The 21,577-nt window shown below is 46.3% G+C and overlaps 1 protein-coding gene across 3 annotated transcripts; it reads right to left on the bottom strand.

Moving 5' to 3' along the window:
• Positions 1–94: 94 nt before the first annotated feature.
• On the bottom strand, positions 95–21,035 carry THRAP3 (thyroid hormone receptor associated protein 3). Of its 3 annotated transcripts, none has more exons than XM_082071642.1 (13): positions 20,946–21,035; positions 16,986–17,051; positions 15,025–15,110; positions 13,025–13,186; positions 9,428–10,333; positions 7,543–8,283; positions 6,894–7,066; positions 5,974–6,085; positions 5,655–5,739; positions 3,182–3,366; positions 2,388–2,580; positions 1,611–1,760; positions 95–870 (listed from the first exon to the last, which is right to left on the bottom strand). In XM_082071642.1, exons 4-13 carry the CDS (start codon positions 13,159–13,161, stop codon positions 649–651), a joined length of 2,904 nt encoding a protein of 967 aa, XP_081927768.1. In that variant the 5' UTR covers positions 13,162–13,186; positions 15,025–15,110; positions 16,986–17,051; positions 20,946–21,035; the 3' UTR covers positions 95–648. The 3 variants fall into 3 exon arrangements, with proteins under 3 accessions (XP_081927768.1, XP_081927770.1, XP_081927769.1); XM_082071644.1 differs by having other exon boundaries at positions 1,611–1,757; XM_082071643.1 differs by lacking the exons at positions 16,986–17,051; positions 20,946–21,035 and adding an exon at positions 15,379–16,962.
• Positions 21,036–21,577: the final 542 nt, after the last annotated feature.

Below are 21,577 nucleotides of genomic sequence, written 5' to 3'. Positions count from 1 at the left end.
AGGAAAACAATCGTTTTTAAAAGGCCCTAAACTCAACTGTTACATTAAAAAAAAAAAAAGTTAAAAAAAAAAATAGCAGTTTGGTCCCAACGAGTGAACATTTAGATGTTTATTCACATGCTTCATTCTTTTCTTATTTATACGAACCAAAAAGTTTCCAAAATTATCATTTTAATTGATGTTACTACATACGTAAAGGCCTAAAACGAGTACGGATTTTAAAAACTGAATACACAATAGGGGAGAGAAATTTGAACCGGCGAGTTAATCCCGACCTTTACTATTTCAAATTATAAAAGAGAAACAAAACTGTCAAGACTACTGGGTTAAGATGGGCACAAACCAAAATCCACATTGCCTTCAAAGCCTGTTACCGAAAAAAAACCATAATAATCGACCATTCAGTAAGGTCACAGACAAAAATATCTAGGATCTCACCCAGTACTTGACCTTATTCAGTCCAGCAGGTAAGTCTTTGGGAAGATAAAACTCCACGAGTGGATCCAGGTTTAATGATTCCCCAGTTCTAGTCCACGTTGGGGCTGAGCTCTGGAAAGGCGGGTGACACTGTGGGTGTTTCCGAGCTCCGTGCTCCGGGATCTCACACCAGGACTGTGCCGAGCCCCCTCGGAACCGCGCGCTCCGCGGCTACTCAGCCGTCGTCTGCATGTTGTCCTTCTCCTCCCTGTTTTCTGCTCCGCTTTCGTCATCTTCGATTTCTCCCTCTTCCCCGCTGAATTTGTCGTGCGCCCACTTGGGGCTGGTGCTTGACTTTCGGAACATGAAGCGACCTCTCCCTCGGGGGAAGGCGCCCCGACCGCGGCCTCTGTTCACCCACTTGTCCGCACCTTCGCCCTCGCGGTCGTCGTGCTGCACGGGAGGAACCAACGTCAGCTGGAACAGCCTGAGTGCGCAAACACGAGCAGGAAAACCCTGGCTCCCAGCACAGCCCTGCAGCGCCAACCCCACAGCCGTGTGCTGCCATCCCAAGGGAAACGCTGCCTTGTTTAGGGGGACAAAACCAGCAGCCGTTGCAGGAACGCACCATCGTACACACAGAAACCTGTCCTCATTGGCAGGAAGGCTCAAGAGAATATTTAGGGGTGGATAGGGGATGAGTGTTTGGGCCTGGAGGCCCGTTGCTGGTTCTGCCACTATACAATTTAGATATTCTACACATTTCCCCTTTATTTCTTTGCCAATCGAATCACTTTGGCAGCTTCAGTCATTATTGCAGGGTACTCAGGGAGTTTAATAACATGTGTTGCTTTCAGGAATGTTTTGTGTGAGGTGAGGCAGACGCAGCTGGTTCAAGATGACATAGACCATGTCACTGAGCTCGAACTGACCCACTTCTGTACCTAAAGTTCAGTGTAGAGACTGGATACCCCAAAAAATACAGTCTGCCTTCAACAAGATCAGAGAATAATGCAGTAAAACAGTAACCACGGCTTTCTTGTTTGAGGTACAAGACTGAAATACTGCACTATGTAATGAGAAGATTAGGGATCTCAAGTACCCCAAATCAGGAAGAGTTTATGCCCTAAAGCATTTAAGACCAGAAATACCTGGAGTGTATATATCTACCTTTCAGTACTTCAGACACATACCAAGTAGTACTTCTTGCTCTTAGGTGTGTACTCAGGATCCCACTCCTCATCTCTGTTTCGCTTCTGGAAGTCGTTGTTGCCACCACTGTTGCTGTTATTGTTGCCTGAAAAGTTGCCTCTGCCCCATCCTCTCCCTCTTGCTCTGAACTGCTGCAACAACAAAACACGGAAAGAAAATCAAATGGTTGCAGCAGTAGTGCCCTCCCACCCCCCAGACGGCTTCCAGGGCACCCAGGAGATCCAACATCGCTTCTCTAACCATCCAAGAACACCCTTAACCTACCAGGAAAATAAGGGCTCAGGACATTTTAGGGTTTTCTAGCTCATCTCATCACACAGTGCACCAGTTTCTATAAAGCTGTTTAAGATCCTGCGGAGGCATTTCCGGAGCACCCACGAGAAAGCGTCTGACACATACAACATACACATCTGTGTAACTAAGGTGTAAGAACGGCAAACAACCAGCGTGGTTATGAGCAGACGAGTCACTCAGCCTAACCCCAACTGACCGATGCACATCGTGCTGCCCATCAGGGCTGCTCAGCAATTAGTAACGCACTAAAGTTTCCAGGCTTGATTCTGCACCACGTATCTTGAGCTCAGCTGCCCAGACTGTATTCTCAGCATCCTGGTTTGTGCTCCAGACCTGGAGGGATCATGTTCTGGCTCATCACCCACAACCAGACGACATCTCTGGGGTTTCTCCTTCACAGGATGCTTGAACTGTGCAAGCACAATACGTAACAGCCACTTTTTGACTCTTTGGAGAACACTTACAAAGGTCCCTCTAGCTCTTCCTCTCTCATTCGGACCAGTGAATTCTTTAGTCCCAAGCCGGGACTTGTCGAAGCCTGTGGTGCTTTCCTCCCGCTCCTCAGTCTCCTCTGGATACTCCTCCGCTTTGACGGAATGAGAGGACCGCGAAGATGACGAGCTGGATCTGGATCTCTCACGCACCCTTCGGTGTTTCCTGTTTCAGTGATAGGAAATGGAGGTCAGGGGGACACATACGGGGTTAATAACTCAGTTGTGACCTGTTTGCTGCAGAACAACTTCTTTATCACTCCCTATCCATGCAACGATCTCCTTTTCCTACTACGAAAAGGAAGAGCCATAGTAAAAGCTCAGGGTCAGCTACAACACACAGATCTAACATAGGCCCCAAGTCTTCTCCAGCAAGAACTCATTGCTTCTGCTACCGGTGTTTACACCATCTTCTGTTAGATAAACATGCATCTACAAGCGTTAGTCAAATGGAAAGTTAAGCTAACAGAGCAAGACTAAATTAACATGAATGCCAAGTTGTTTAAACCTGCTCTCTACAACACAACAGGAACAAGGAAAAGTGACTCACCCATCCTGACACACGGAGCCTTCGCATTTACCTTTAACACTTATTTAGCGTTTCAGATAGATACAGTGGCAACCAAGAGGACACGCAGAGGAATAACTGATGCCACTGGAGGAGTTTATGTCACAGGTGTACAACTACACGTACACGGTGTCATCTCCAGCCTTAACAGCAGAAACATGAAAGGCAGAAGGAAATGGCTATTAGGTTTCCTACATACTTTTTCTTTGAGCCTTTGTGACTTTTCTCCGTTTTCTCAGTTGATCTTTCCCTTGAGTGACTTGAATCTCTCGAGTCCACCGACTCTCTGGATTTATCGCGTTTAAGATCTCTTTCCTTATGTTTTTTACGGCGTTCAATATCAAGGCGCAGGTCAACAGGGTCGTCCTTATATTTCCCTTCAGCCTACAAATGCAGGGAAGAGGGGAGAGTTTAACACCAAGGTTTATGGTGCACTAGTTCACACCATTACTTTGCTATTAACTGCACAGACTTCTGGAGACATTTTAAGATGTAAAATAATGCACTATTAAAATAAGTTTTTATTTGTCAGACTTCAACTTTCCTACTGCTTTTAAACTTTTATTCTCCGCTCTTAAACAGCATTAGAATAAATAGACCAGTAATAGAGGAGGGGGAGACATGGAAGCTCACACTTATTGTTAACCACAGCCAGTGAGAGATTAAAACAACTTGGAAATCCCATCCAACTGATTAGGGATTGGAACTACAGCGTGTCAAAAACACCTAACAGCCCCTGGACATTTGTCACTGGCCAGCAGCAAGCTCGCTATTCTGCTCACAGACATCATCTAGCAGGGAGGAAGGAATCTGAACCACCAGGTCTGGAAACAGCACATTAGGAGAAGCAAAAGCTGTTTGCTGCTTGGAGGTACCTGAGACAGTGATCACTGATCAAAGGGGTAAGTGATGGAGGCCGCTGAAATGCAGCAGCCAAGTGCATCTGGGAGAATCATCCCACTGGTGCGCAGCCTTTAACACGTCTGTCAGGATTTACTCTGTGTCAGACGTCACCCATAGCCCTGCGTGCCCTGGGCTGGAAGGCACCATGCGGACCATGCCAGGAAGCCAGACACAGAAGTTTGTGTTTCTCCACATGATCCCAGCAAGTCTAACGCAAGCTACGCCTGGTGTTCCACAAAGCAAAACCAAACCAGCTGCATGGAGAACACTCAACTAGCTTATTTCTTTTTACACTATTCTCTGGTAATGTGTGCTCTGAGTTCTGTTTAAATTGCGACTGCACTAATGGATTGAGAAAGCTCCTTCGGCAAAGGGGCGGCTGTGCGACCTGCGCACACCTGAAAGGCTGTGGCACCTGGGTGAGACTCCGCTGGCTGCACACCGGGCAGCAGCAGCGGCAGGGCTGCGGTTCTGACCAACGTTAACGGCTGTGGCGTCGCAAACACCAACGTGCAGCCTCCACGGCCGCGCTCAGCGATCGCTACTTGCTTTACACACCACTCATCCTGGGAACTGTATGACTCTATATGCAACATACATCATATTAATCGTCTTGAATGAAATATTATACAAAAGGATTAGTAATTCTCTAGCTATTAAATTTTTTACTTACATGAGTTTCTAAACACTTTTTTGTTTAAATAAATATGTCAAATAACGCAGGAGTGAGAGCAGGCGTTTTGTTTTGGTATTTTGCTCTTCTACTTTCCCCAGGCAAAGAGCTTTAATTTCTACTCTGAGAATAAAACTGCTCCCAACACGATGGATGACAGATAAGTGACCAAATCAGCAGCAGCTCCCTTATGTGGTACAGCAAACACTATTTGGGTTTGGGAGGGCAGGTCTGTTTCACGGAAGGCTGGCGAGCTGTTTGGAAACCACGTTTATAATACACTCTGCCAAGCTGATGCTCAGAGTTCAGGCCCATCAAATCCATCTCACCATCGTCCATGTCAAGCCACAAGTGTGTTTGGAAAAGATCGAAAACAAATATGAAACAAGTAAGGTTTCAGCAGGACTGTTTAAAATCTCTTCAACGTTCAACGTAAATATGTATGAAGGTGAATTAAACAAAGGTTAAAATCCCAAACATTTTACATTAAGCCATTTTTAGGATTGTTTACAGTGAGCGCAACGGCTTACTCAGAAAACTTACGACTCAGAAAATCTAATACACTAAATTCCAAATGGTCTGGATCTACTCAAACAAGTGCTGAATGTTAAATAACAGCAATCAACAGAAACGGTACAGTAAGTTGTTAGAACAAAATTTATAATCTGCTTAATAGTGTATTCGGTTTAGATAAGTATTTAGTTTTACTCTCCTCCCTTTGACATGCATGTCTTTTTGAAAACATGGTTGGAAATATCGCATGTATACAATTGATTTAATAATACTTACAAGCAGAAAAATATCACAAAAAGTCTCTTCTCTCATCATGGGCACTTGTTCCAAAAATCCTCTCTTTTTTCTCAAGCTCACCTCAATTGACTTTGGGGTCATTTACCATAGTCTAACCACTTCACAAAGGTTGTTGATACATTTTTAATAAAAATTAACCCTTTGTAGTTCATTTTTAGAATTATGCCCATCCTTAAAAGAAAAACACAAACTTAAGTAGAGAGTAATTTAAACAAAAACATCACTGTTAAGTTCATGCCCAATGCACTCATTTTCTTGAATTAAACTAATCAGAGTAACAGTTCACCTTGAAGCCAGGATCTCGGGAGCTTTTTGTTTCCTCTTGAGACAATCCATGTTTTCTAAAAGTACTGGGAGATATATCTATCCTCCTAAAAGGAAAGAAAGTACACAGATATAATCTTGCTCATAAGAAGGATCCAAAGGTTTTAGATCGAATGTCATTTAAAACAGACCAATATTTCCAAAGGTACTTAGAACTCCCCATATTTTCCCATTTTTTTTTGCTGAAGCTAATAATAAACTTGAAGTTTATTATCCCAGAGGTTAAGAGAAGGAAATCTGAAATACCCCTGAAATGTCAGACAGAGTCTAACAGCACCAACCTGTGGATTTCAGGGCTCTTTTTGTTTTTAGCTGCATCTTGTTCCATTCCTTTCTTTAGATATTTGGTAAAGCGTTCATTCAGTGTCATTGCTGAAGACCCAAAGTGATGCTCTGTTGGGAGTTTGAGTAAACAGGCCAAAATATTAATACCATTTTTGTAAAAAGACAAAGCACATCAGTCACAGAATCCCAGAATGTCAGGGATGGAAAGGGACCTCAAAAGCTCATCCAGTGCAATCCCCCCCGGAGCAGGAACACCCAGATGAGGTTACACAGGAAGGTGTCCAGGCGGGTTGGAATGTCTGCAGAGAAGGAGACTCCACAACCCCCCTGGGCAGCCTGGGCCAGGCTCTGCCACCCTCACTGGGAAGAAGTTTGTTCTCAAATTTAAGTGGAACCTTTGGTGTTCCAGTTTGCATCCACTACCCCTTGTCCTATCATTGGTTGTCACCGAGAAGAGCCTGGCTCCATCCTCCTGACACTCACCCTTTAGATATCTGTACACATTAATGAGTCACCCCTCAGTGTCCTCTTGTCCAGCTCCAGAGCCCCAGCTCCCTCAGCCTTTCCTCACACGGGAGATGCTCCACTCCCTCCAGCATCTTGGTGGCTGCGCTGGACTCTCTCCAGCAGTTCCCTGTCCTGCTGGAACTGAGGGGCCACAACTGGACACAAGATTCCAGGTGTGGTCTCCCCAGGGCAGAGCAGAGGGGCAGAAGAACAACTCTGACCTACTGACCACCCCCTTCTAACCCACCCCAGGTACCATTGGCTTCCTGGCCACAAGGGCCCAGTGCTGGTCATGGTCATATCTGCTGGAAAATGACTCCTTGAGCATCAACTAGAGTGCAGGAAACCCACTTATTTGGGCAAGGGAGGAGTGAACCCTCACCTGAGGATACACAGACATCTGACCTACCTCTTACATGATGGACTATAGTCACTATATGTTGAGCAAACAGCTCAGAAGGACTCCGCTGAGACTGAGCAGACTGAATATGATGGAAAATGGAACGAAATTCCGTCTCTTTTTTGTTGCTGTGCACAAGGTCACGACACAGCTTACGTTCCTGAGCCAATATGCCACTTGGACTAGAAAAAGAAGAGAGCACATGAAACAGAAGAACGGGGTAGAGGGAAGCAGTTTGAGATGATGAATGGTTCAGAAACTGGAAGGTGACTGCTTTTCAAACTACCATGATTCTAGCACCAAGCAGCCACGGAGCACCCAAGTCTATCCAGCGCGCAGTGGAGCACAGAATCTGACTCAGAAGCATTTACATTCTGAACTGACCTTACATCTAGTCACAGAGAAGATTAGGAAAAGTTGTGTAACCTTCACACTACCACCATCACAAACTAGTAATCTATCTAACCCCCCAGCACAAAAAAAGTGGGTCACACAGGTATTATAACACCAGAAAAAAATTAATCCCCATCTCCTAAAATGCCAATTGTGATGGGATATTATTTAGCCTTCCTTGCACTTGGCATGTGTATGAGGGTCTGAAGCAGAAAAACAGACAAAACCCACTATTTAGACTTCTCAAAATATAGCAAATAGTTACCGTGCAAGATCTTCATCAAAGGAATCCATTCGAATATTGACCTGGGCCTCACGAGTAATGGAAAAGGAGGACTTGCCAGGGGCCAGCCCCTCTCCTTTGCTGCCTGCTTTCTCCTTTACCTCAGAAGTCTTCCTTGGCGGGGGGGACGAGCTCTTTTCCTGGCTTGATTTGTAAGCAGTCACTCTGAAATTCTTTTCAGGAACAAAGCCCCTGTGACCTGATTCGGCTCTCTTGGATGCTGGTCTCTCTTCTTTTTTTGATCTTTCAGAATAGCTTTCCTCCTCCGTTTCATCAGCTTTCCTTTGTTTCTCCTTTCCAGGTGGCAAGAACACCACGCCTTCCCACTTTCCTGACCTATCCTCCTCTTGACTTTTACTTGAGGTTGCTACGACTTTAGACATAAATTTGGGCTCATCATCAAATTCCGAATCTTTTCGGCCTTTTGCCTTGTCTTTCTTTTCCTGCTCATCTGTCTCCTCTTTGCCATAATGACTTTCCTTGTGGAACTCCGGGGTCTTTAGCTTGTCAAAGTCATCCCGGAACTTGTAGCGCTTGGGCGACTGGCTGCCGCGATATCCCTTCTCAGAGTCGGCTTTGGATGCATAGGAGTCAGATTTTGCCTTTCCATCTGTGGATCCCAACTCCGAGAAACTCCCTTTTTCTTTATTTTTCTCTTTTTCAACATTTGTTACTTTCTGTTCTTTGTCTTTCCCATTCTCAGTCTTCTGCTCTTCCAGATACCTGTTCAGAAAACAGACATCGCAGAAGTTCCCTTATTAAAACAGGTTGATACTTGAGTTGAAAGCAGTCATAGCTTAGAGAACACCAAGCTATCCATGTACAGAAAGCTGCTCTAAAATAGTTGAAATGTAAAGCAGATTGCTCAGCCTGGACTTAGACTTTTAGTTCTCAATATATTCAGCAAATGGAGAAGAAAATGGATATGCAGAACTGATGACATGAGCCTTAAGAAGAAGTAAAAAACAACTTATGCACAGATTCATTTTAAGGAAAATAGTAACATCTTACCCAATCGGTTTATTTACTTACAAACCTGGTTCAGGAGAACAACACATCAAAACTTTCAAACTGGGCTGTTCTGCTTTAAACAACACACTGGAAATAAAAGCCCCAAAAGCTACTTCAAATTTTGGATGCAAGTTTCATAGGTAAGCTAAATATTTCATGACCGACTGTAAATACAAATAAAAGCAAAAAGGTTAACAGAGGAGAATATTTATTTTGCTGGGAGAAGACAAAACACTTCTAGTGAGAACAACTATTTCTATTAACCTAGTTTAAAGCATCAGAACTATGTTTTAAAGCATTCATTTAGCAGAACCCTGGCTTTGAGGAACCAGCAGTCAAGCCCACAGACACCAGTTCAGTGCTTTGAAAAGCCCAAACAAGAGTTATAACTTTTTCTCTTTTCCTCCTTTTTAAGTTTCAGACATCCTTGATACAGAATCAGGCCAAAATAACTTTAAAAATAATAAATAGAGAGATTTAAAAGCACTTGTGGGTGCCGCCCTGTCTTCTAAAACAAAGTGTCACCTTCAGGCACTAATCCAGAGAGGACTAACCCAGCAAACAGAAGCTGCTGTCTGCTGTAGGAAGGATGTCTTAATTTCAGCAATGATCCGGGTGTTGTAGTTTCTCATACTACCCATAGACAAGCACAAGCACCGGAACTACACGTGCCTTAGGCTGCTTGCACGTCTTCAATTTTGCTGATTTATAATATTTAATGCAATACTAAAAAAAAGTCTTTAACTGAAAAGCAAATAACTTAGGCACACATGCTGAGAACCCTCCCAGCGCTCCTGGAGAACACACACACACATGCAGCTGGTCAAAACCCAGCACAACGAAACACATCGCTTGCCTTTTGGAGAAGGCTCCTCCACCGGGAGCTGCGCTTTCCTCCTTCTGAGTTGTACCATACATGGAACCGATGGGTGTTGGACTTTTGCACACAGGGCTCTTCCTGGTTGGGCTCAAACCTGCCGAGCTGTGGTCAAAGGGACTCTGGTGAGAGCCCGCCTGAAAGGAGGTGCTGCTGCTTTGTAAAGCAGAGCTCATCGGGGACGGGCTGGACAGCGGAGGGCTCGACTTTTGCAAGGGACTTGGCCGAGGAGAGCGACGCCTCACCACAACCGACTGGAGAGGGCTTTTTAGCGCAGGACTGCGCTCCCTCGGGCTGAGCTCGGACACAGAAGCTCTTGACGCTGAACTCGTGCCATAGGTGGTCACATCTTGCCATGGTTTTGATCCCTCGGATGCTTTGGCGTCTTGAGCCGCTCCTCCTGAAAACGGCTGCTCCTTAGACTCATCGCCTTGATTCTCTCCTGCAGCCTGAGATGCCCGGGTATCCTTGGAAGATGATTTCTTCTCCTTTCCAGATTTACGCTTGGAAGACTCGACTCGGCTATGATTTGAGGAAGACCGGGAAGAGGAGGATCTCCTTGACCGATCAGAAGATGACTTATCAGAATTTCTAGAATGACTTCTAGACCTTGGTGAAGGAGACCTTCTCTTGGGTGACCGGGAGCGTGACCTTCCTCTACGAGGGCTATACGCCTGGCGATAATTTTGCCAGTTTGACCTGTAATTTCCATATCCTCCTCGGTTATACTGGCCCCATGGATAAAACCCTCGATTTCGGCCACGGAAGTAATACGGTCTCCTGTATCCTCGATTATGACCTCTGAAATCCCGATTCTGATAGATTCTCGGATGGTTCCTTTCTCTGTTATGAGATGGAGAATAGGACCTCGAACGAGACCTAGAACTGTAAAAGAAAAAATTACACAAACCTTGTAAAGTTTATTCTTCTGTCACAACTTTAATTGAAGCCTTATAAAAAAGAAGTGGAAAAAATAATTTATAAGCTTTTAAAATTAATTTCTTTGGTTTACCCTCATCGTATTACACTTTGCCCTCAATAAACTGCAGTGGAAATAACTTGTGTCTGTGATGCTGCCAAACAAATATTTGACTTCAGGATCACTGGAGAGGCCCCGACGGGTACAAATGGCTCTTAATTTCTTCATTTTTCTAGGATGAACAAGGCTGCTACCCCGCCTCAGGAAAAGGGACATATCTCAAACTTCCAGCTCCTTACAGCTCAAGGCCAAGGCTATACCTCACCTTAGATCTCCTTCACAAAGAAGTATTGCTTTACGCAGGTCATGCTGCTGTTAGCAGAACAGATCAAAAATCTTCCTCTGGTGTCCTCAGTTTTGAAATTCAGATAAGATGAAACCCCACTTCTTTGCCAGGCGAGTTACTGAATTGCTACACCTCAACATGAGAAGTGCAGCACTGGAGCCAGTGACACGCTGCCCTGTGGTTTGGGTTTCACCAGGCACAGCCCTTGGCGCAGCTGGGAAGCCGGAGCTCCGCGAACAGGCAGCGGGCCGCGCTGGCTCCCAGCGCGATGCCGCGAGATGGCACTGTGCAGTGTCCCCCTGCTCACCCCGCGCCTGCCACAACCTCACAAAGAACAGAGCTGAGTCCAAGCACAAAGCCTGTACAAATATAGATTGAAATGGCAAAACATTATGGGCTAATTGTTTCACTGGCTTCTTCCATTAAACTTTTGGAGCTGCAGTTGCGTAACTGTTTAAAAGCCCCACTGTAGCTCAGCATTAAACACCAGCTTTGCAGTGAGTATTTCACAGCTGCTGGAAAAAAAAGAACAGTCGGAGATTTTAGCAACTTTGCATTAGTATAACAGAGAAAGCATCCAAACTAGTACGTTTAAACACAAGAGATCTTTTCCAAGTGGAAACTTCATAAATAATATTAATTGAAGCCATTCCCACAGTCCCTTTGTACGTTAAGAGAGAGCCAGGCAGCTCCTGCACGCTCCTTGCTCGCTCTCCAAGAGCTGGGTACTTCTTTACAGACCAGTAATACACACCCCTCCGCTCACACCTCAAACCCCAGCACATATGGGAATACAAGTCCTGCTAGAATTCCTCCAGGATTAGCGCACAGCCATGCACAGACAAACCTCAGTTCTGTTTTCATTTTTCCACCTACCAAACACATGACAGTGTAGCAGGAAACAGTCTATTCATACTATAGCCATTGCTAGCAAAGCGTAATGATAATTTTAACGTATGCTTCATCCTTTACTTCAAACCATCAAAAAACCTACGCAACTTGTCTGAGACACTTTCTCATTCGAACAACGATGAGAAGGAAAAGCAGAGAGGCAGTCGGCAGGAACCGGCGCTAAGGAGCCCTCCTCAAAAGCACCACGAACACACATGCTCCTGTTTTCAGACAACTGCTGTGCTTGTGATGAATTACCAGCAAGGGACCTACTGAGCACCACTTCCAAGATCTGCTCTGTCCTTTCAGAGGGGCTTGCAGCAGGAAAACTGCACTCTGAAAGTTGCAGAGGCTATTTACAAGAAATCTTTTTACAACAATATAGTAAAAATTACGCAAAAGAGCAACCGCGAGTACTAATTCTCCCAGCCCCCTGCAGCTAACCAGCTAATATACCCTGCTCCAGTTCTAGAGCACCTACAATAGGTAAAAAAAGGAGAAATAAAGTCATAAAGAAAGCAACAAATATTAGGCAGACTCCAACGTGGCAACACAGCCATTTCTGCTGTGTATGCTGAAATACACAATAATGGATTTTTATGCCAAGATACCACATGAGACCTACCTCGGAGAATATCCTAACACCCCGCAAGATGGCTTGTCTGTACTAACCCCCTCCATTTTGATTCTGTTTTAAAAAATGAGTTATTTACAACGCACAAGTAGGTTCAGCAGCAGCACAGGAGAAACGACCATGTTTGCATAGGGTGCCTTTGATTTCAGCTGTCAAATGTCCTTCATAGCGAGGCAGATATCCCCAAATGATCATGAATCTTCCAGCATTCCAGTTTCCTTCTGCGAAGAACTCTGTTTGACTCAAGTCTCCACCTCCAATTTAGTTGCGTCATGTCCTTCTCTCTCCAACTGTACATTTATTAGAGACTCTGCATTTTAAAAGTCTCTTTAATTGTTAACAGTTGCATGTGTTTACAGTCTAACGATTTTCAGAATACGTGTTATAAATCTAAGATGAGTGAAAATGCAGCTGAACATCATTATACCCAGCCTAACTGGAATGTGTTTGCCAGATACAAAATGCTTAGCCAAAAGAAAAGGGAAAAAACAGATATCCTGATATTCAGGGAAGACATGAGCCTTTAACGGGCCTGATCAGAAGCAATTCAGAGAGGTAAGAACAACTATTATGCACGTTAATTATTTCTCAAAACTAACTACAGTGAAATTAACTTTCTCCATCCAGAACAATCATTTCTGTTAACTGATTCCTGTAGGTTGAGGGGAGGGGCCCTGGAATCTAAACAAAGTCTTTCCTTGGAAAATAATTAAGTGAGAAACCATCTGAACAGGACAGAGAGGAAGAACAGTTACACCCTTGGGCTTCAGAGCTGCACGCACTTACCTAAGCCTGCGCTTTCTTGACCGTGAGACAGAACGAGAACGGGAGCGAGATTTGGAGAAGGAGCGTGAGCGCGACCTCGATCCAGACCTCGAACGGGAAGAACGGGATCCAGATTTGGATTTGTTAGTTTTAGACATCTTTGCAAGCACCTGGCTGTTGTACCTGAAGGAAACAGAAATAGAAGTATTTAAAAAATGAAGCAATGCGGGAGATCTGAGAGAACAGGCAACACCCGGCAGCCTGACAAACTACAGCGACATGGAACTTGGTAAAACTGGAAACAGGAGTGTTTGAAGTGGTGCCTAATAACAGATGAATGGTGTTGGGCTCAGAATACAAGGCTTATTTCGGTCTAAGGGCAAAATCTGCAAAAATAATATAAGCCTGTCAACCCAGAGTAATTCCAAATTTGAGCACTACAGGTGAAAGCAGCAAGTTAATGCAAAAGCCAGAAGAAACAGAGGCCACACCACTCGCTTAAGCAAGAATCCCTTTAAAGAGATAAACCACTTCATCTCAGTCACATCACTATCAACACAGCCAGCTGTCACTGCTTTAAAGAACAATGAAAAAAGAGGCTTACTGTCAAAAAAAAAACCCACAAAACAAAACCCCACCCCTTTAAACTCCTCTCTCAATTTTCAGAAGGAATCGGGAACCAAAATGATAATCCAAGATACACGAATATGAGCCCATTTGCAGAGCTCTGGCTCGCTGTGAACGCTCGGGTTAAATCCTGGACGTGCGTGTCCTGTCAGCCCGGGCAGTTTGTGCAGTTGCTGTGATCAGTTACAAGCAGAGCGGCCAGTGAGGAGTTCTGTTGCAGCCAAAATAATTCAGACGTCCTTCCAAATATTCACAGAGTTATTCAAATGCTGAAGACAGAGGGATTATGCTGTAGCATTAAATAGCTATAATCATGAATTACCTGAGCTATTTTCAGGCATCTATCCAGGTAACTATGTTACTATCATTTTATCCCTTTTTTCACCTACTGATTAAAAATAGAGACATTTAGGTACGTAAATACAACTGAGCAAGTACTTCTGCTGCTGTATCCATTTTAAGCAAATTCCAGTGGACTGACTTGCAATGGCTTCACTTTCAGTTGCTCTCCAAAGCCAAATTACATATATGGTTACCAGATACTCCAACTGCTGCCAGGGCACTTTCAGGAACAGCACAACACTTGTCACAGGAGCAACTGCTGGAAAAGTGGGTCATTCTTCTTCAGGAGAGCTGGTGCTTTCCAAAAATGGGAAGCTGGCTTGTATTTTTAAAATTGTTACATGTTCCCATTCTTCCCTTTCATTATACTAAAGGTGCTATATCAATTCAAATGAAGTATTTTAATATAAAATAAGTTTCCTAAAATCCAGAGGCTGTTGCAAGAAGCCAAGTTTGCCTTCTCCATGTCTAAATCCTCCCGGAACCCATCACACCACTCACAGGGGTTAGAACAATGGAGGAGTGAAGGCTTCTGCTAAGCCACCACAATGCACTTTGCCCAGAAGACACATTTCGTCATGAAACAGTGTCAGGAAAGTTAATGTTTTACCTGTTTAAATCTCCTGAGAGAACTGAAAAGAACAGCTCAACTCTCCTGCACAGCAATGAAATAAAAAGCCCCTGTCGAGTATACAGGGGAAGCGCTGCTTTTGTCCCTAACGTCACCAGGGTGTAAATCTAAATATCACTCAACATCACATTAAAAAACCCCCTAAAGTAGGTGGTTGTTCTGGACACGCAAGATTACGTCACAAAATTGCTCTATTTTACCCTCCTATTTACCAGCCAAAACATTCCAAGAGGTAAGGCTGCGTTTTTTCTTCAAATCCTGTAGTGTCCTTTTGGCACAGCAACAGTGGAAAAAATAATTCAACCGATACAGTTTTACTCGCAATATGACGCGGATGGAAGGAATATAAGGAGGTATATTACAAATCCCAAGGCAGGCAGTTTCACCACTTTAGAGGTTTTTATCTTGTCTTTCTGCCTACCTGCTTGAGCAGGTTCACACCTTGCACCCTTCAACAGTCAGGTTTCACCGTCTCAGATTTGTCAATTATGAAATCAGGAAGCAAACCTGGAATTAGAAGAAAACACACTGAAGCAGCTCATCTGTGTGGTCTTACTGGACTCAGGACTAAGCATTTTCCCGTATTGTTAAAGAGAATCCACAAGCCAACAGAAACAATTGTTTTCCTGACAGATTCATCCACCAGCACATCGCCATCTCCAGAGGTGTGATCCAGCTCACTGAATTCTCTTCTTTAGAATACTGTTCTCATATTCAGAGTAGTACTACAAAAAATAACAACCAAGACAAGACACAACAAGCAAGAACAGCTAACCTTTCTTCCAGATATGGAAAGTAGGAAACATGCTCAGAGCTCTCTGCTGAAGCAGAAATCATAGTCCAGGAGTTTCTTATTCCAAAACACTGTAAATAACATTTCTATATGCCAAGACACGGGTCAAATGAAGAACACTTCTAGTTTTCACAAGGCCTTTTTCCAGGAATTTGTTTCCTATTTCCAACTGGCCTGTATTACTTTACGACTGTCTCTTTCCATCTTCCACTCCATGGTTTGAAGTCTTTCAAGCAGTACTCATCATTATTTCAGACCTTTCACAGATGTTAAAGCAGAACAGAACCACCACAGCCCTGTACGAAAAAAGCCATCTAACAAAACGTTACAGCGGCAATCACTCCATCTCAAGCATGTCATCAGGGATCGCTATACCATGTAGCACCACAATTCGCCAGCTTTGAGAGGAAAACACAGCAGATATGTCCCTGCCAAAAGAAGCAGTTAATTTGTCTTCATATCTGTCTATAATACACTGAGCACAAACACTAAGAACATTTGGAAACAAGTGAAATGGCTTATGTCCATGCCTCAGAAGCGTGCACAACACTGCAAAACTTGTTACAGTAGTTTCAGTTTATTGCAGTGTTTACAAAACATGAACCTGCAATTACTAAATATTTTGAAAAAGAATTTGTAGAAAGCTCTATATAATTGTCGTAGGAAAACAAAAATGTACTTGTTCTTTTCTGGCCAGCATTTAATGAAACTGTTACAGTTTATTTCACTGTAAGACCCAAAGCAAACAAGATAGCACCTCATTAGAGAACACATTCCTGCCTGGGCGTCTTGTCATCCCTTTAGTGTTTGCGAGCCTTACTATTTGGGGCAGTTTTTGGATGTGAACTGAACCCTTGTCAAAACCATTGGGGGTCTCTGAATCCATGTGCCTGTAGTTTAAGAACCCCCAAGAGAAACAAGAAACAGTCCAATTTACGTAAGAAAACTATTCACAAATCATTTAATCAAAAGAATTCAAACTTGTGCATAATGGAAGTTATTGTGCTCCTCCCCACACAGCAACAGAAGAATAAACTGTGAGCTCCAGTGAGGTCCTCAGGTCACTGCAGTCTGGAAACCCGCACACTGCACACCAGTATTTCCTTCATTAGTGACCACAATGCACTTACAAAAATGGGGAAGTTCTGCTTCCAAAGAAACAGCAAATAACGAAAAAAACAATTGAATCTGGGGCTCTTTGGAATATCTTCCGAAATTCATGGTACACTTGCAGCCAAAACTGAATCTGTCCTAAAGAATGACTACACTTCTTAGACTTAACTATGAAAATACAAGCAAAAAGCAAACCCATTCATATGTCTATTCTCAAGCCAGCACCTTATTTATCTCTACCTTAACTTGAACCTCATTAGCACAGGGGAAAACAAGGAAAAGCACTTGATGTAACAGTAAAAGTCATTTAAAAAAAAAGTAAAAATCGTGGAGTTATTGTAAGCACAAGTCATCAGGACAGGTTACCCCGACACTCTGCCTAGCTACGAACAGAGGCAAATGCTTGTCCACAGAAACCTTGTATGTATGGAACAAGCTTATTCAAACAGACAGTTTTCAGTGCTGTGTTTACATACCTTGTATAAGTCTCCCATCAATTATGTGTCTGAATACTGCTTTATTAGAAGCGATTGAGCTCTCACCTAAGTAAAAAAAAGGAAAATCAAATTTAAACCAATCAAGATACTGGCAAATCCTCACATTCTGCAAGCACTGAAAAGGATTCTGATTTTGGCCATTCATTCCGGCACTGTTCCCCATTAAAATGAGTACATACACAGATCCTTAACGCAGGAAACCAACCTCATCCACAGCCCTACAGGAGCAATTAACTGCAATAATGTACCCAGATACCCACGGCTTGAAATAATCAGGTACACAACCCACATAGGGTATTATGTGTATAGCCCTCTATTAAGTCACAAGTTAACATCGTTAATACTGAACCTAATACTCTTGAGAACAGAATTTCAGCTTAACCCCCCCCATGCCCCCTGAGCCACCACCTTTTGTGCTCCCAGAGCAGAGAAACCCGCAGGTCAGTGGCCAAGCTCCCTTTCCTCCTTCCACCGAAGCAAAACCAGAAGTGAAAGGCAGGCGGGTGGGAGGACGCAGGCCGGCTGCGCAGCTCCAGCACCCCTTGCATGACCGCAGGGGCTTTTTTGGGGTTTGTGCAGCTACCTTACACTGTACATCACGACAGGCTAAAAATGGCCAGATGACAAATCTGGAGATGAACTTAGGAGCAGTCCATTCCCTCCTGTATCAAAGGAGTAGCTACGAGCAGGGCTTTGCAAAGGCCCCATTCCCCTACAAAAGGGGATAAATGTACCAAGTATTTTCATATGTGACAGGAAAAGAGGGGAGCTGACAGAAACACTCTTCCTTGGGTAGAAAACTACCCCCCAAGGAGCCAGCGCTCCCGCGGCGACGCTGGGTGGCATCTCTGTGTGCCTCTTTTTTTTATGGACGCGACAGCTTCCGGTTACCATGGAGTGAAACAGCGCAAACACAATTCTCAGCTGGCATGAAATGTGATCCCATGATTTCACTATTCATAGCTCTGACATGATAAAGCTAAATTAAGCAGGAGCCCTTAACTTTCTCAAGCCTAACAGCAGAGACTCAGCCTCTGCTAATGCTGTTTCGCTGTGCAGAGGGGAAGGATGTTTTCATTTACAGTAAGAGACTCCAGACCTACAAACCCAGCGCGTCACCCAGAAACAAAATGGCACCTACTTGCTCCCAGGCGCCACTTGGGCGTGAGTCCAGCAGGAACAGAGGAGACATGAGCTCTTGCGCTAAACCTAACACCTTGTCCTCAGCCTGGGCCCCGTTACAGACACCCCGCACTGCTCCGCCAGTGCCCCTGCCCTGAACTCTGCGGTCAAACACGCAGCAGGAATCCTGCCACGCAGAGGAACTCTCTGTACCACCGTCATTCAGAGGAAACCGTACAGCCCAAACCCCACGTTACTGTACTGGCACACGCGGCCACTAAACACAGCTCGGTATATTGTAAACTTTTCCAGATATGGAAAAAAGTTCAAGGGCTACATAGCTGCTTAAACAATTAACGAGCTCTGACACAGCAAGCTGTCATTTTGCAAAGACAAAGCCAAGTGAGCTAAAAAAAAAAATCAAGCTTTGGCAAAACTGTGCTATTCTTTTAAGTAGTTAGTGTTACAGCTACAAAAGGAACACCATGATTTTAAAATTAAAAGCATCCTCGGACTTAACCAGTCCCACCCAGGACTTCCAAAGCCTCTCAAAACAAGATTTCTTTTACAGTAGAGAAAGGGAGACCAGGTAAAAACAAAACAAAACACCTGCTGGCTTGCATGGTTTGTCACCTATTTTATACCCTGGTGCTTTAGGCATATAATGTTTCTGTTTTCTAATAGCACCAGCCATGTGAGAAGGTGTTCACCAGCTTTTCTGCAGCACATCAATGCCAAACACCTCACTCGTGAACCCCGAGGGCACAGACCTGGCTTGGCTCTTTTCTTAAATAGTTTACAAAGGTTCCTGGCTCAAAGAAGCTGGAGAAACCAGCAGACAGCTAAGTTATACCCTCACAACCCTAGCAGCAGAATTCTCATTTTAACTGAGAACGGACTGAAAGACTTCAGTGATAATTCCTAACATTGACTTGCCAGAGGTGCCCATCCCTGTTAAATCCACAGTAGGGAAGATGCAAAACAAAAGCATACAGCGGGATCCAAAGAACATATAGACAATCACAGGACCCTCGACTCGCCAGAGGATCCTGTGTCACACCACCATGCATTTTAGACAGCTCTCTACAATAACTGCCTTATTTTATCCTCTTATCTGCTGTTGGATTGTGTAACTAATAACGCAGTTGACGAAGTCAGCCATTTCCTCACTCTGAGCTGGACTCCTGCAAAGTGCCAGAGCAAACATCCAGACCAGCCACTAAATGCTCCAGGAAAAGGCACTGCCGCATCTAAATGCTCTTTTTTTCCGTCTCTACAACACACTCCCTTCAAGGCAATCAGAGGGGCTGAGCTTCAACATGTATCTTTTGAAATGACTGGAAGTCAGGTTACGCAACACCAATCCAAAGAACAGATCTCTGCAGCCATAGCACTCGAGGGCAGCAGCCACACAAAGGGCACATTAAAAACACACCTAAATGGGCCTCGGCATAACCTCTGACATAACCACCTGCCCTCGCCACTGGCGGGAAGGAACACCCCAGGAGCCCTTTGCAGAGAGTAACCGGATGATTTAATTGTCTGTGCTCTTAGGAAAGGGCATCCTGACAATGCCTATTTGCTGATGTGACCCTGCAGCCTCTCACACACTCTGTGCTGATGCAAGAGCAGCAGATGAAGACTCTTCTCCTTCCCCACTCAGCTGTTAGACAATGTATGATATTTTCCAAACTGCTTTGTGTACCGTTTATTTCAGCGAACAAAGCTGTCCTTACGCAGCAGCATCACACACATCCCCGCGTACTTAAAACCAGGACTGAGTACTCCAGCGCTAACGAGTCCTGTGGAAACGCTGCTGTACACGCACCACCACCCACTCCGCATCCAGGGAGTCCTCACACCCGCCAGCAGACGAGTGAACCTGCGCCTCCCACGGCTGCTCCGTGGAGTTTGCTTATCCCTAACTCACCACATCACCTTCTGGCATAGAAACACACTCCAAAAGTCATTCAGGAGGCAATTACAGTGACAATTGCCTTGTGCAGACTTTGAAATACACTTATAGAAATCTCAAACATATTAACCTCCCCAAACCAACAAGAGTTGGGGAAACAAGCCCTCGTCAGCCTGGTGAAAATGAGGACTCAGGGTTCACACGTGTCTCTGCACAGCCCATTGCAGCACGTCGCCTGAGGTTCTACCAAACTTCACTTTTAAACAAGGCACAGGGTGTGGAAAGAACAAATCCATCCAGCTGCACCGAGAAGTGCTCAGCAGTGGTCACGGATCCTGTGAGAGCCACACGGCCCCGGGACACGGCCCCGGGACACGCTGCGGCCCCGACACGCTCCTACCCCCGCAAAGCGCCGCTCCCCCCGCCCCGGCCGCGCCGCAGCCGGACACCGCCCGTGACCCCGGCGGAGGGAGGGAACCGGGGATAGGTCCAAGGTCCGGAGCGGGGGAGGAATCTCCGAGGCCGGGGCCCAGAGGCCCGGGCGTACAGCGGGAATGGCGGAACGGGCTGGGCCGGGATGAGCCGCCGGGGCCAGGCCCGGGCGAGGCCCAGCCACGAGGCCCCACTCGGGCCGGGCCCAACCGGCCCCGGGAGGGCGTCGCGCGGCGCTCGAGCCCCCCCGGGGGGGCCGCGGGGCCGCGCCCAGCACGTGGCGGCCGCCGGGGGGCGGGGGAGCAGCGCCGCGCCGAGGCCCAGGGAGAGGCGGAGAAGGCCCGGCCGCGGTGAGCGGCGCGGCCACCGAGGACCCTCGGTGCGAGGCGGGAGAAGAGAAGGGGAAGAGAAGAGCCCAGCTGGCGGAGGGCAGGGCCAGGCCCCGCCAGGCCGGGCCTACCCGCACTCACCGGACCGCGCTCCGCCCGCGGCCTCCCCAGCGGCCGAGCGCCTCCACCTCCTCCTCACGCACTTCCGCTCCGCGCCCGCCCGCTGCCCGCCCGCGGGGGCTGCTGGGAGCCGCAGTTGACCCTTCCTCCACGCTGATTGGCTGGCAGCACTAGGCTGACTGCGGCTCCCAGCAGGCTCGGAGCTGGGGTTACGTCATTTCCGTCTCCTCCCTCCCCGCCCCTGGCGCCACGGAGGGGGCGTGGCCTCGGTAGAAAGGGGCGGGGCCATGGGGCGCGCGCGGCGGGAAATGGCGGCGGGGGCGCGGGTCCTTGCGCCGTCCGCTCCCCGCCCGGCCTCCCCCGCACCGCCCTGCCGGGGAGTGAGGCCGCGGAGCAGCCGGTCGCTGCAAGGACCGCGTGTGAGCGGCCGCCGCTTCTCAGGCCGCGGCCTCAGGAGCCTGGCGGCGGCTGCCGGGATTTCCCGCCTGTCCCGGGCCGGTGGTGGCGCCGGCGGGTCCAGCTGCCGGCTCGGGGCCGGGCCGGGGATGACTGCCAACCCCCCGAGCTGCCAGCGCGGCCCCGCAGCCGAGACCCCGCGCACGGGCTGTGCCCGCAGGCAGCGCGGTTCCTGTCTCGGGGACACGGCAAGACAA

This window comes from Streptopelia decaocto (genome assembly GCF_964273445.1).
Source record: "Streptopelia decaocto genome assembly, chromosome: 23".
In the NCBI taxonomy this organism is placed as follows: domain Eukaryota; kingdom Metazoa; phylum Chordata; class Aves; order Columbiformes; family Columbidae; genus Streptopelia; species Streptopelia decaocto.
The sequence above is the reverse complement of the archived record's forward strand: the minus strand, read 5'-3'. Positions and strand labels throughout refer to the sequence as shown.

What these genes read in the sequence shown, in the direction of transcription:
- THRAP3 (XM_082071642.1), bottom strand. Translation starts at nt 13,161, where the DNA reads ATGTCTAAAACTAACAAATCCAAATCTGGATCCCGTTCTTCCCGTTCG. An exon ending in CCCGAGATCCTGGCTTCAAG is followed by an intron (nt 3,367 to 5,654) that starts GTGAACTGTTAC and finishes CTGCATTTGTAG; the next exon opens with GCTGAAGGGAAATATAAGGA. An exon ending in CACAAAGGCTCAAAGAAAAA is followed by an intron (nt 2,581 to 3,181) that starts GTATGTAGGAAA and finishes TCACTGAAACAG; the next exon opens with GAAACACCGAAGGGTGCGTG.